Source organism: Phyllostomus hastatus, unplaced genomic scaffold (assembly GCF_019186645.2).
Source record: "Phyllostomus hastatus isolate PE091 unplaced genomic scaffold, TTU_PhHast_1.1 phas_scaffold_1674, whole genome shotgun sequence".
Classification (NCBI taxonomy): Eukaryota; Metazoa; Chordata; class Mammalia; order Chiroptera; family Phyllostomidae; genus Phyllostomus; species Phyllostomus hastatus.
The window spans coordinates 31,392,211-31,407,350 of NW_025334011.1; the positions used below are offsets into that span (position 1 = coordinate 31,392,211).

Consider the following 15,140-nt stretch of genomic DNA (forward strand, 5'->3'; position numbering starts at 1 on the left):
CACTCTCTAAGCTCCACTAGAGCCCAAAGGTAGGAGAGGTCAAAGGGAGGCTGCAACAACCGAAGCTCTGAGGATGCTGTCAGACGCCACTCAACTGGCTCAGACACCAGATGTGGTGAACTCTTTGGGCAATGGCATGCCTACCCCCTCACCTGCCATCTACATCCCTGAAGTGTTATATGGCAAAAATGTAAAAATACTAAATCTGTGTACATCTAAGCAATGTGATTTTTTCACTGGTTTCTATCACAATAGCTTTATTAAAACCACCCCAAATCCCCAGGCAGCCATCCAGGCACCAACTTTCCATCTCTACCTGTTCCCATTCCTCCACCCCCAAGCCCTTGGCTGGCTAACTCCACTTCCCTCTAAAGTATTTTTTTCTTTTGGTTACAAATTACTAGATAATAGTAAGCTACTTTCTGGTATTGCTCAGTAATGCCTGTATTTATTTATTTATTTATTTATCTCTTTACCTTTGACCCCTTTCACCCACTCCCTCTCAGGTATTTCTGATCTTTAGTTCTACTTCTGGAAACACAAGAAGTCTTGCTATTGTCACTTTGTGGTTGTTTTTTTCTGTATGATGTTGCCTCCTCGTTTAGAATGTGAACTCCATGATGACAAAAGTGTGCATTATGTCATACATGTGTGAGTCTCCCCGGCATGTAAATCTCATTTTTGAAGCAGCAATTGTCACCCTGGATATTAAGTCTCACATTCTGCTTGGTGTGTTGTGTGAATAGTGACCAAGCTGTTAAAAAGAGTGAGTGAAAAAAAGAGAACTGGAAAAAGCTCAAAACAGCAGGGCTGAAGGCAGGTGTCACACACTGGTATGTCAGTTCTACAATGCTTGTTTAATTGAAACCTTGTAATAAAAGTTTAAATACATAAAATGTTGTATTCTTATTTTTTTTTTATCAAAAGAACTTCCCGATTGTCCCCAGCCTGTGTGCATGGAGGAGGGGCAGTGGAAACCGGCAACCTCTAAGGAATGGAGAAATGGCAGGTCCAACTCTGGTTGGCTTCATCTTCCCCAAAAATGTTCTGTGAGTGAATTTAGAGTCTCAGGCAAATGAGAACCCTACCTACTGGCTTTCTTCAAGTAACTGAAGTCTACACAAGGCAATCTGTACCATGGAGAATGCTCCTCCTGGCTTTCAGAAGACAAGGAAAAGCAGAGCTTCATGCCTGGGAAGCACTATATTCTCAATGGTGCGTTCCATGGAGTGCACCTGCTCAGGGGAGGCAGTCAAGAAGGCCAAAGGCCCGATGCGTTGTTCTGCACAGGAGTGGCAGAGGTGGCCACCTTTGTTTTCCTTTCTGTTGCTCTGTAGTGAGGGATAAGGAAAAGAGGGAAAAGAAACAATCAAAAAACAAGCATTTTCCACCAAGAAGTGCTGAATTGCTGTCGCACTGCCAAGGAACTTTGTGTTATGATTCTGATATTTTCAGACTTGCGCAAAACCCTTAGGTAATACAGTCATACCTTGGCACTTATTAGCTTCGGAACTCACCAAACCCTGTACTCGTCACATTTTAACAAGAAAAAAATGTTTCAGCACTTGGCGCTTGCTAGAGACTCATCTCACTTGCTAGAACCTGGATGAGTCACAACACTGCCCCACAAGAGAAAGGGCTTCATCACTTGTCGCTTGCTCAGTACTACTTGTCAGTTTCAGCACTTGTCACAAGTTCTGGAATGAATGAACGACGAGTACCGAGGCACTACTGTACTTCCCACTGCATGGTCATCTAGGGTAGATTCAACTCTATCAATTTCCCTTACAGCAGAAAACGGAATTATTAAGGCAGGGGACGAGGAGACAAGAACAAGTTCACCAGGTAAGTAGTTCTCCTCAGAGTGTCAGTCACAATCCAACCTCTCAGCCTGTGCTACCCATACTAATTTGTTATCATCATCTCTGATACAGAGGTAGATCCGGCATCTCTTGTGCCTTATATATGAAAAGCCCTCGAGAAAGATTATATCAATTTCTTTTTACCTCCCTCACCCACAGTCTAGACAGCACACATGCAATAAAACACAAATGACTAGATTAAATTCTACAGAAAACCAGAGCTGCATCCAAGACCACATACATAAGTGATGGGGAGCTTCTTCATGGTGAGCACAGTGTCCACTGGGATAGTGTTGTTGCACTGCCCCACACAGCAGCGAACCACTCCTGTTTTTAAAACATTACTCGTCAGCTCTGCTTGCAAGAAGTACTCCTGGAAAGAAAAGAGTGAGAAAGAGAACAATAGCAATACCTCTGCTACTTGGAAGCTCTTAATAGCTAAGGAACTGGAAACATTCCAACTCCCAAAATCTTGCTGCTAGATCTGAAACTGCCTTATGGCTTCCTTCCTAGACTATAAGTTCCATGAGATCACAAAGCACCTTGTTTTGTTACCAAAACCTCTTAGTGCTAACTACAGTGAGAACAGGGCTCTATAAATTAATATTTGTCAATTAAATGAATAGGTAAATCAACTAATCAAGTCATCCACATTCTTTAGTGACATCTTGGGTGCCCAGTGCTTTCACAAGTATGAAGACCAGTAACTGTTGGGAAACACCATCACTCAAAGAACTGCGAAGGGCATACATCAAATCATGTTACACACTGGCAGAGGGACTGCTGCCAACTGTTGCAAACACAATCACAGGTGAAAAGCTTCACTGGAACCCCTGGCCTTCAGGAATCCAAAGGCACATGATGCCACCACCTACACCTCCCTCCTTAAACCATGCCAGGCTGTTTTGTTTTTAAATGCCTCGCTTCCCTACTAGCAGTCAGGTTCTTTGCTTATAAAGCACTGTACATATAATCCTCACCAATGATTTCTTGGGGGTGATATTGTCCTCATCCCCATTGCACATATGAGGGCACGAGAGCCAAGAAATTAGGTGACTTGGGCAAAAGATCACAGAACTAGACTGTGGCAGATGTGAGGATCAGGCCTGGGTGTGCCTAAGTCCAGAGCCTGTGCTTTTAATCACCAAGCAACAGAGAGTCTCTCCATCTCTCTTATCATCTCCAGATACAAAGCTAAACTGACTCAACAGCACTTCTATCGTGTAGAAAGTGCTCAGAATTACTGCTGAATAAATGAGCACATGCATGCCATGACCACACAGCTCTGCTGAAAATGCCAGTTCTCCCCTTGATGCTTCACTGCTGGGGCTCAGTGTCTCAAAGACAACTAACCACCTTTGAGTGTCCCCTGTGCTTTCCCCAATTGACTGTAGAACAATTATTTCACCAGTTCCATGTGGCCCTTCACCTCCCTCCTCAGAGGTACAGTCAACAGAAGTACAGAGCGATAAGCAGCTCACCCAAAGTCACCAAGTGTCCAGCTGGAAAAACTGGGATGTGAATGGAGGCAGTCTGGTCTGAGGCCTGATTATGTTCAGCCTCAGAACGCGAGGGGATGCTGCTTTCAACCATTCAACTGAGCACCAACCAGGCACTACTGTAGGGATATGCCTGTGAGATTTGGATTAAGGATCTAAGATGCTAGGAGGCTAAGAAGCTATTTATGAGCAACTAGCATAACTACATGTCACTTTACAATTCGTTAGTGTAGTGATTCCCTTCATTTCCTCAAAAACTAAAATAAGCAAAGGACAAATAAATAGGTTCCTGGTGATTAGCTAGATTCTCTAAGAATGTCAGAGAAAAAGTAGACTGGCTGCCCTACTCTTGGTTACAGGGGAGACCAAATGATTTATCACTCTATGTAGTGGGAAACAATGGCTCACTTTTGTTCTAAAACCTCACCATGTATGACTATACTGTTTACAACACGCTTTCATATTCTCTAAATTATTAACCCTCCTCCCCTCTGTCAGAGCCTTTGAGATCCCCTATAGTCTTCCTCTCTGAGCAGAAGGTGTACTTAGCCACTTCTGAAACAGGATGTCCCCAAATTGATTCATAAGCTATGATAAAGAAAAAACAGAAGTACTCATACCTCACCCAAGGTCTCTGAGACTTACAAACATCTTCACAAAATGGGCCATGTATCAGGGGGTTCCACAGAGCACCCTGGGAGCCAACAGATGTTTCCCAACTTCAACTCATAAGGGGTAAGTCTCTCTCTAGAGTCCATACTCTTTATGAAGAAAACTCGCTTCCCTCCAAGAATGTATGCAGTACCCAATTGATAAGCTTCCAGTTAGCTTTAAAAAGCCTATTTGATTCTTATACATAAATTGGTGGGACTCTAAGGCATACAATCTCTGTGAAGGATTTGGCAATATCCAGAAAAATCATACAACTATTTATCTTTTGCCCAGAAATTTAGATTCTAGAAATGTATTCCCCAAAATGCACAAGCAAGAATAGAAAATGACTGCATTGTGGCATTATTATTAAAGCAAAACATCAGAAAGAACCCAGTACCCGTCAGTGTGAGACTGCATGAATCATGATGTGTCAACACAGCGACTACTACTCAGCTGTACAAAGAATGAGGAAGAACTTCACAGACTGACAGTGATTTCCATGCATATTTCTCGGTGACAAAGTGAGATATAGAGCACTATAAATAGAATGATACCTTTTGTGAAAAAGGAGAATATAAAAATATATACATTTTTACAAAAAAAACCCCGTAAAGAATAGATCAAAAACTAGTTTAAAAATAAGCTATTAATGACAGAGGGAGAAAAAATCTGAAGGGGACAGGGATGGAATGAGACTTCTCTGATGTATCTGTTACAAATTTTGATGTTGAAAACATAAATGTCCCACTCATTCAAAACAGATCATTAAGTCAAAAAGAAGCCACCAATTCCTATAGGGATTATAAACAAACAAATGTATATCTAACTGTAATTAAATTGATGCTCAAACTACAGGGGTAAAAAGACTTATTTCAATTGCCTTCAGATATGATATTCTGCCCTGGCTGGTGTGGCTCAGTGGACTGAGTGCTGGCCTGTGAACTGAAAGGTCCCTGGTTTGATTCCCAGTCAGGGCACACGCCTGGATCACATGCCAGGTCCCCAGTTGGGGGCATGCAAAAGGCAACCAGTCGATGTTCCTCTTATACATTGATGTTTCTCTCCCTCCCTCCCTTCTCTCTAAAAATAAATAAACAAAAAATTTTAAAAAGAATATGATATTCTGACTATACATCTTTAGTGGAATTTGGAGAAATGGGGCTGTTAGGAAATCATAAATTCCATTCAGCATTCAGTAATATTGCTATTATTTAAAAATATCTTATATACAGTAGAATAGTATAAATAAGCAATTAATAAATACTGTTTAGAACCAAGATTTTCAGGGTAAGAGAAAAGCTTCAAATGTAAAAGAAGTAAAAATCCCTTAATGCTCATCTGACTTGGATTGTACAACTATAATCGATTTAAGAGTTCTAATGTAAAAAATGGTTTCTGGATCTGACGATACAGACACAGTGCAGCCTTACAATAATGAAAGGATGAAGACGGCGTGTGCCCAAATCTTTTTCTTACTCATATTGTTGGTGGTGCACACTTGGGAAGAAACTATGAGAAAAAGTAAAAAAAAGTCCTCATGGTGAAAGCTAGGATGGTACTACTCTCAAGAGGGCTGGGTAGGGTGCTGATTGTGCGAGGCTCCCTGGGGGGCAGCTGGGACTGGTGGCAAATCCAGCCTCCTGACCTGGGGGAAACAGTCAATCATCTGAACTGCAAAGTGCACATCTGTTTTCTCCATTTGTGTTATATTGAACCACAAAGAGTTTAAACAAAAAGTTGGAATTATCAGTATGAATGCTTGACATTTCTTTCTTTTCAAAAATATGGATTTCCAAGTTCTGTCTACTAAAAAGTTGAATGATCTTAGCATCGCTGAAAGGGAGATCACCTGATATCACTGTCTTCTGATGTTAGGCAATACAAAGCAAAACCCCTCTAGAACCCCCAAATAAAGGACTCCTGCCAGAAGAGTTAAGCCTGAATCTAATTAAGCCTCAACTTCCAGTTAGAGGGAATCCAAAGTAGGTAATAGTAAAATAAGCTATATAACTACAAAAAGAAGCAAATCTAGAATGTGAAACATTATGTAAGAAAACGAACTCAGTTTCTGCAAAAACTCAGAAGCATTAAAAAGGAGGAAGGGGGTCTTGACCACTCTATAGTTAGAAACTTAAGAGACCTAACAACAAAATGGATGATTATGCATTGAGCAGTAGAGGCTACATGAAACTATTATAAGTTTTATAAGATGATAATGGTTCTTTGGCTATGAAAAAAGATGGCTCATTTTTTTAGAGATGCATACTCCAAATATATACAGAGATAATTTGTATATGGTAATTTAATATATCATTTTCTCAACTTTTAAATGTCTCAAGTTAAAGGAAAATTCTACTTAACCTATGTTGTGAAATGATATTACTGCTCTACAATACCTCCATTAAAAGTTACCAACATGAGCCCTGGCTGGTGTGGCTCAGTGGATTGAGTGCCAGCCTGCAAACCAAAGGGTCGCTGGTTTGATTCCCAGTCAGGGCACAACCTAACCTGGGTTGCAGGTTAGGTTCCCAGTAGGGGGCGTGAGAGAGGCAACCACACACTGGTTTCTTGCCCTCTCTTCCTCCCTCCCCTCTCTCTAAAAATAAATAAATAAAATCTGAAAAATTACGAACATGACAATTTGTTTTTTTTTATAGATCTAACCACTAATGTAACACTATTTCTATGAGAAAAGCATACTGCAGGTATACTCAAGATCAAAGTTTATATAAAAAGTTATGTGATAGGTATAGATTATTTGCACATAATAATTATTATTCTATTGCACTCCCTAAAATTGGGAAAAGCCACATTTATCTCTAACCAGAGGTTAGACCATTGCTGACCAGAAGTCAGCAAACTACAACTTGGGGGCCAAATCCAGACTAGCACCTGTTGTAAATAAAGTTTTATTAGGACACAACTGCACTCATTTATTAATGAATTCCTGTGGATGCTCTCTTACTACAACAACAGAGCTGAGTAGATGCAACAGAGATAACATAACCTGCAAAGCCAAGCATATTTACTGTCTGGATCTTAACAGAAAAGTTCACAGAGCTCTGCTCTAACTCATCTGCAATGGTGACCCAGGTGCCACTGAGGATCCAACCAAGCAAAAAGTCTTCAGTAGAAGCTTTGCCATGTGAGCTGCCACACAAGGTGAGATGTCACACAAGGTGAGGCCCAGGTGAAGCAAAACTGCTTGGGAGAACATGCAGCTGATTTCAAATTCCGGAAACATTCTTATGGCCAAGTAGGCTTGACTCAAGAGAGGTATGGGGAAAATGTGAGAAGGAGGCTTGAAAGAACAAAGTTCAATAAAAATGCAAGGTAATCAGTCTTAGGCAAGAAGTTTTTGCTGTTCTGACTGGTCATATAGAGTATTTACCTGCAAAGTTCTCCCTTTTAAGCTGATATTCTCCTCCTCAAAATGTGAAGAGAAGCCCTGTTTGCTTACTTGTCTACTATCTTTTCACCTACAATACAGGCTCTGTGAGGGCAGGAATTTCCCTTGCCCACCACTGTAGCTCCAGTGCCTAGAAATGTGCTTGGCACATATTAGGCACTCAATAGATACTCAAGTCTGAGGGTCGGGGTTCTGTTTTACCACCACTTAACAAATTTGAGACTGTGAATATCATTTATTAAAAATGATTACTGTCCCACACCTCCAACCCATCCAGAGGTTCCAAGCCACTGGTAGCAATGCTTAGATTCTACAGCTCCACGTATTCTCCGCTCCTTGAGAGAACATGAAATATAGCACTGGGACTAAATCATCCTGCAGTAAAAAATTTTACATGTTTTGGAAATAGGTAAGGATGAAGGAGAATTTTTTAATAACTTCTATATTTAAGTTTTCGATCTCAGGCTTAAGTATCTATGGTTAAGGGAAAGATGGACTAAGCAGTAACTGTTAGCTCAAATTTCCATTCTAATTTCCAGCAGGGTTGTAAAGTTGGCTTATACCCCAGCCCATCGCAGGCAGAAAGGCAGTAGAAATGGGAGAGTGTGGGAGAAGGCTGGTTTGCCAGGGTAAAGGGTGAGTGCTGATACTTTCCTGCATCTCACTCAGGACAAGAGGCCAGATGCAGGAATACTCATTCTCCCGGGCAAGGACATGTTCTTTTTGGAGAATTCTACTGGTGGCAACAGCAGTTGCCAGTTCAAGAGAAACTAGGGAGTAAGAGGGAGAAGGTTCAAGTGCAGAAAACATTCTTGCTGTTTCCCCGCGCCCCCTAGGAATGTTGAGCACTAATTGAGTAAGGGAGAAATTTAAAAATACATGAACATAGTTGATATTTTTTAAAAGAACTTAAAAAAAATCCTCACTTGAGGATACATTTACTGACTTTTAGAGAGGGGAGTGGGGCGGGGAGAGAGAAACATTGATTGGTTGCCTCCCATACATGCCTCGACTGGGGATCGAACCTACAACCTAGGTATGTGCCTTGACTGGGGATTGAACCCACAACCTTCTGGTATATGGGACAATGCTCCAATCAACTGAGCCCCCAGACCAGGGCTAAAAGAACTTTTGAAACTGAACTAGGAAAGAATTTAAAAGAGAACCCACATTTCTGTTTCTTTAGTTAAGACGCCTCCTGCACTAGCAGTAGGCCTCTGTGCACTCAAGAAAGAGAAGCCCTTCTCTTCCAACCCAGGGTAGGTTGATCCCTTATTCAAACCCAATAAAATCCAAATGTGGTAAGCTAATTTGTGCTACCAGTTCCTCTTACCCCAGCCAAAGTCAAGATGTTCTCCAATGATTTGGTCATGATGAGCTGCTTCTTGGCACGAGTTACTGCAACATACAGTAAATTCCATTCATCCTCAGAAAATGACTCTAAAAATAAGGTAAAGGGGAGAAATATATCAACTCAAAAGCCTGCTCACAAAAATTTATGTTCTCATCTAAATGTTAACTACCCCTCACCCAGCCCTGCCAAAAAAGAAAAAAAAAACCCACTCAAGATTTGCTGGCTATATATACAAAATTTTCCTATAAACACCAACTCCAAACATAAAAAAAAACCTAAAGACTAGTGGCACAAAATGCTGAGTTTCAGTTAGTGCTATTACTGGTAAATCCTGGGAATTGGTTCACTGGTTAGTCGATACCTATGATGACCCCAGTGTATATTTTCTATTCATTCTCCCAGTTTCCTGTATGACCTGCGGGACTGATAGGGAAACTGAGGCTTAAGGAGGGTAAAGCATTTGGATAAATAGGCCCTGGCTAGTCAAAGGTCCAGGAGTTTAACCCAAGTCTCTAAAACCCAACTTCTTTCCTTTTCCTGACACTTTCTTACTTGGGCCAATGGGGAAATGCCTTATGTTGTTACAGGACAAGCAGAGGAGAGAAACAGCTTACAAGTCTTTATTGCCTACCGTACACCTCAATTCTCTCATTTATAATACTTAGCACAATGGTAAAAATTCATTAAAGAGCAGTTAATCTGTGAATGCACTAAAAGCCATTAAACTGTATACTTTAAATCAATGAATGCCAATGGATGGTATCTCAAAGAGCTGTCCATATATAAATGTGTAATGATCAGCAGAGGGGAAAAAAGGTAGTAGTACATTAAATAAATTTCTCTTCCCCAATATAAAGCAACTGATAACTCTCTACAGCCATTTTTCCACACCCCACTTTAATTTATGTTCAATACCATTCCTTTCTCTTAATTTTATGAATATATTCATCAGTATAAGGAGGTTTTAGTATTTTTATTTTAGCCCACCAATGTATGCTATGCCCCAAATTTTGAATCCACAGTTATGTGAGAGCTTTTGTTTGTTTGTTAGTAGGGAAACTTCAAATGATTTTATTCTAAAATTTAAAATTAAAGCAATAGCACTTATGCTTACAGTTTAATTACTAGCCATGAGTATAAATTTATACAAAAGTAGACAAATAACAGAGAGCTTTTATGATTTTATGATTTTATGACCTCTTTAATACAAAGGAGAGTTAGTTAAAGAAAAAAAAAACACCTTGGTGGGCAGGTAAGCTGTACGTTTTAAGGCTTTTACGAGTCTGATGGTGAAAACCGAAAGTTGAAGAATTGATGCAATCTAAACTAAGGGACACTATAAACCGAAGTGCCCTAGAGGCAGCACCAAAAGAGGTGGGCTCTGGAAGTACAGTTTCTAAAAATGTAGTATATGAATAACAAATTTAAGACTGGGAGGTGCTTTTTTTTCCTTCTAGGAGAATCCTTCCAAGAGGCTACACAACCCAACAAAAAGGAAGTCATCCTAAGGAAGCATCTCTAGTCAACTCTTACAGAGGATCTTCAGTGCAACCAGTCTTACCAACTCTAAAGTGGGGCAGCTGGGCAAGGTTGTGCCTGGCACAAGGCACTTTCACAAAATCATCCAAAACATGAACGGTATCAAACTCCAAGCCTTTGGCTTTGTGCACAGTACCCAAAATGTACTCTGGAATAAAAACACAGCATAGCATTAGATGGGGCAGAGACAGGAAGAGAAACAAAAGAGGCAAAAAATGTACTCTTCCTACTGTACCCTTAAGACTCTAACTTCATTTTCCCACTTGTGTGTTGCTTTGTGGGAAAAGGAGGAGAGAGGAAAATACAGCCAGAAAGAAAAAAAGAGAAAAATAAAAAGATGAAGGGAAAAGTAGAAAAGTCATTGCAGGTCAGTTAATGCATCTCAGAACCACCTTCCAGAGCTCACAGTGACCTGCCCACCTCCTATGCTTCACACACAAAGGGACAGAGGCCCAGAAAAGGAGTGAATGTTTTGCCCAAAGTCAAACGGCAACAGAGTTGGCACCCGGAAGTCCCATTCTACCAGCTTGGAGGTAGAGCAGAAGCAAAGGACCCCTAAGAAAGAATGGCAGCTCTGCTCCCTATTCTTAGGCAATGCCAGGAATGCAACAAAGTTGCCCTTGATTACACAGGATATTCATATAGGCAAGAAGCATCAGAAGACCATCTGTTCCTTCTCCTGGTGAGAAGTGAAGAACTTTTTCCTCACCTGCGAAGTCCAAGTCTTCTATGTGGCATTTTGCTATCCTTTCCACCAGTTCTGGAATCCTGATGTTATACTTTTCAACAACAGCAATCTTTGCTTCAAGCTCCTTATCCTCGGCTGTGGTCACATACCTCTTGAAGCCACTAAAGCCTTCTTTGTGCACCCATCTTCTAATAAATCTGTCTTTAATAATGAGGTTTCCTATGGAAAATACAAACACAAGTTAATGTGATACAGGCTACACTGACATACGGTGGCAGCAGCTACACGTTCCTAACCTATACGTTCCTAATAGCATAAGTGAATGGTCTTAAGATTGGGAGATCCAGGTTCTAGTCACGACTACATCACTAACCAACTGTGTGTTCCTGGGCAAGTCAGTGAAATGACCTGTGCTTTAGCCTCTCCGTCTCCAAACTGAGGATCAAGAGCCCTACCTTTGAGATCCTTACCTACTTCACAGGGATTTGAAATAGCACAGTAATGAAAAGAAAAGTGCTATACAAATGTTAGCAATGATTATTTGGGGCACATGCAGAAGTTTTCACGTGTAAAGTTGCCCAGGCAGACAGAAAAGATGATGAGGGAAAACAGCCTAAGGGGCCAACAATAGAAAAAAAATTAGACTCCTAAAAGAAGGATCTGGAAAAGGCTATCAGTACCTCTGAAAACAGAAGGCCTCAGGCATCCCAGTCTTGATGGGGAAAAGAGCAATACAAGCTCCACCCTTCTCCAGAATTAAAAAACTCTGACTTAGAACATGCCCATCCTTCTCCCATCCCTCATCACTGGAGTGCTTCCATCCACTGCACCACAGCCAGGAAGGTACTCACGTTTCTTCCGTTCTTCCTCCGGCTGAAGAAGGATCCAAATATCAATGATTCTGTCCAATCCAAATGATTTAATCCCCTGAAAAAGTTTTTTTGGTGGGATTTTTGAGGTTTTTTGGTTGTTTTTCATTTTTTGTTTTTGCTGTTGTCTTAACAAAACAAAAGTAAACCACATGTAGAGATGTGGTTTTGGAAATTAGATATTTTCTTGGAAACGAATCTCAAATTGCATCCAGAGCAATGCAATAGTAAGCAGGAAACTTCATCGGGCATAAAAACACTAGGCTATAATGCAGCCTGGAAATTCAGGATTACCAAATGCTAAGTTTTAGCTGCTACTCAAACTCCTTCTACATTTTAAAAAAGACAAGAAACCAGCTGCATTCTTTCTTATAAAAAAAGGGCAATTTAAATCATCTATCTTGTAGGAATACAAAAGGTTGCAATGAAGAATATACCTAAATGATACCTAAAGACAAAGAGTGAAATATGAATACTTACCATTGTTTCTTTTGAGAAAAGAACTACAGAATGTCTATAGGTCCAGATTATTGTGTTTTAAAAGGTTATTAGGTCCTGGAGGAGAGGGCCTGACTGTACCACAGTTCAGCCCAATTCTACCTGGAAGTGTGTACTGAGCACTGGCTGGGGCCCAGCATTTGCACGGCACCAGGTCCCAGTACAGAAGAAACATATGTCAAAGGCTTTAGCATAATTATGAGAAGGGACACATAACACATTAACATAAAACAGAGACCAAAATAAGACAGTATACATAATTGGAAATCAGATGTGATCATGTGTAATGATCCATGCTACAGGTGATGAGGTGAAGGGAAGAGAGCAACTTATGTTATATCATGCCCAGCATGAATGATGTTCCCCAAGTATGTATTATTTTCTTACAGTAACAAAAATGGCTAAATTATACTATACCCACTGCATGAAATATTATAGTCATTATGGTGGCAACATGAACAAAAATATGCTTATGTGTTGAGTTAAAACAGCATCTTTTTAATGTACACTATAATTATAATTATGTAAAAATAAACATCTAGAAGAACAATGAGAAATAATTAGCAAAAAGAGAATGATATGAAATACTGAGATTAATGCTGAAGTTTTTCCTATAACTTGCCTAATATAATCTTTATAAATAAAGAGGAGAAGTCAGAACATCTTTTGATTATAATTCACTCGATACATTTATTGAGTGCCTACACATGGAAAATATCTTTTTCATAAATGAATGAGTGAATATCTTTTAGTTACATATCTTGGCTTCAAAGAGTCAAAAGTGTCACATACATGTCACTGATCCCTAATTTCCCCGTGAAACAGGTAAAGGAAAGGCATTATCTTTATCTTAGAGATGGAGAGAATGAGGCACACAGAGGCTGTGACTTGCCACAAGCCACACAAAGTTAGTGACAGAACCCGAGCTAGAACCAGGTACACACACTCTATTCACTGGAGCCCGCTAGCCTGTCCCGCTGTGCTGTCCCTCACTGGTTCTTACACTAATGAACAACACACACTGGGACACTCAGAGAGAGCCCGTGGCCTCATTTTGCATAGTTAAAGATGAGAAGGGCTTTATTTTTTAAAGAGTAAGAGAAAAGATCCTCAAGTGCTTGTTGGATCCGACTTTACAGAATGGAGCCGACTTGGCTAGCATAATCAGAATGTTCAGGGAGAAAGACTTCAGTCATGGTGCAGATGGTGAAAATTGTCAAAAACCCAAATGCTTGCTTGCATAATAATCCTAATTAAAATCAAACGTTTTCATTGTCTATGTTTGTCTGAAATGTTTCTGTGCATGAAGCAGTCAAGAGAAATTTACTCTTACCCCAATCAAATGTATCTTTGCAGGTACTTCTCCATCAGTCACCCGTACAGCCTCATCAAACACATTGGCATTGGTCCGGGACAACAGGGCCACCTGCCCCTTTGTATCACCTCTAATGCCACCTTTTGGGAGAGAGCACAAACTCTACAGCAAACCCAAATAAAGAGGAAAACCAATTTTTGTAACAAATAAGAGAAAAGTAACTGAAAGCCTTACTCTGATGGTTTCCTCCAACCAAAGTCTTTTTCCGTACTCTCTTGCAGACATCCAAGATAGTAGCTCCCACATAAGCTATTTCCACACCAAATCTAAAACTCTGTTGGAAAACAGCAAATGAAAGGAGTTAACAACCTCCCCCTGAAGTATGTTAGCATATTTCTATCACTGCCAAGTCCTGGCCTTGCCAAACTAATCCTTCCTGACTCATCTTACCTGGAAAGTATATTTGGAAATTCTCTACTGTGAACTCACTTGTACTGAATAGGAACTTGACAAAGAATCAAAGACTTTATTTCTAAGTTTTCAGAATAGCATTTTCTATCTTGAAACCTTAGAGTTACCTATTTTTCTTTACCTCTTGTCCCCAAATCCAAATCTTGACAATTTGTCCACCAAATTTTTTAGACTATTTTTCTTACCATTGCTGCTAGGTCAGCTCAGAAACTCAAACTTCATGCCTCACCTACTTGGTCTGTTCCCCTCTAGTTTCTTCCCACTGCCAAAAACCTCTACACCTCTGTCAGATCAATCTTTTTTTTAATCCTCAACCAGGAACATGCTTATTAGTGACAGAGAGGGAAGGGGGGGAGAAAAAGGGAGAGAAACACAGATGTGACAGAGAAACATCAACTGATTGCCTCTCACATGTACCCTGACTGGGGACCTAACCTGCAACCCAGGCATGTGCCCTGACCAGGAATCAAACCCACAACCTTTTGGTTTGTGGGAAGATGCCCTACCAACTGAGTCACACCAGCCAGGGCAGTTAGATCAATCTTTCCCACACATTGTCCTCAAGCCATGCATTTGCTCAAAAAGGAAGAGCAATACAGGAGGAAAAAGTGATGCATACATTTTCAAGATTTATCACAGCCTCAACAACCTATTTCCTTTTATTCCCAAAACCAATAGCAAACATTTCTAAGCAACTCTACCCTTCTTTCCAAATCAAATCTAAGAAGTATTAAATTATACAAAAGATTAAGGGAAATTAGGGAAGGCTTCTCTCCTTGCCTTTGAAATTATCTCTACATTATTCTAAAAATACTGTCCTATATAACCATATACACAAGTATTATATAATAATTTCCTGAGCATTCCCTGCCCACTCTCTGCCTTGGTGCATGGCAAAACAATTACCTACCCCTCAAAATTCTGCCTAACACCCTAATTCCTTGACCACTGCAGTTGGAAAGACATCATTCTTCCCCAAACT

At 40.3% G+C, this 15,140-nt stretch overlaps 1 protein-coding gene across 1 annotated transcript in view; it reads right to left on the reverse strand.

Moving 5' to 3' along the window:
* Nucleotides 1–838: 838 nt before the first annotated feature.
* The window catches only part of FBH1 (F-box DNA helicase 1), a 43,770-nt gene continuing 29,468 nt past the window's right edge, over nucleotides 839–15,140 (reverse strand). The window contains exons 14-21 of the mRNA XM_045858149.1: nucleotides 13,922–14,021; nucleotides 13,706–13,827; nucleotides 11,857–11,932; nucleotides 11,027–11,224; nucleotides 10,340–10,465; nucleotides 8,758–8,864; nucleotides 2,104–2,235; nucleotides 839–1,331 (exon numbers count right to left, since the gene is read on the reverse strand). Coding sequence (XP_045714105.1) covers nucleotides 1,161–1,331; nucleotides 2,104–2,235; nucleotides 8,758–8,864; nucleotides 10,340–10,465; nucleotides 11,027–11,224; nucleotides 11,857–11,932; nucleotides 13,706–13,827; nucleotides 13,922–14,021 — 1,032 coding nt within the window. The 3' untranslated portion in view covers nucleotides 839–1,160. The remainder of the gene's footprint in view (nucleotides 1,332–2,103; nucleotides 2,236–8,757; nucleotides 8,865–10,339; nucleotides 10,466–11,026; nucleotides 11,225–11,856; nucleotides 11,933–13,705; nucleotides 13,828–13,921; nucleotides 14,022–15,140) is intronic.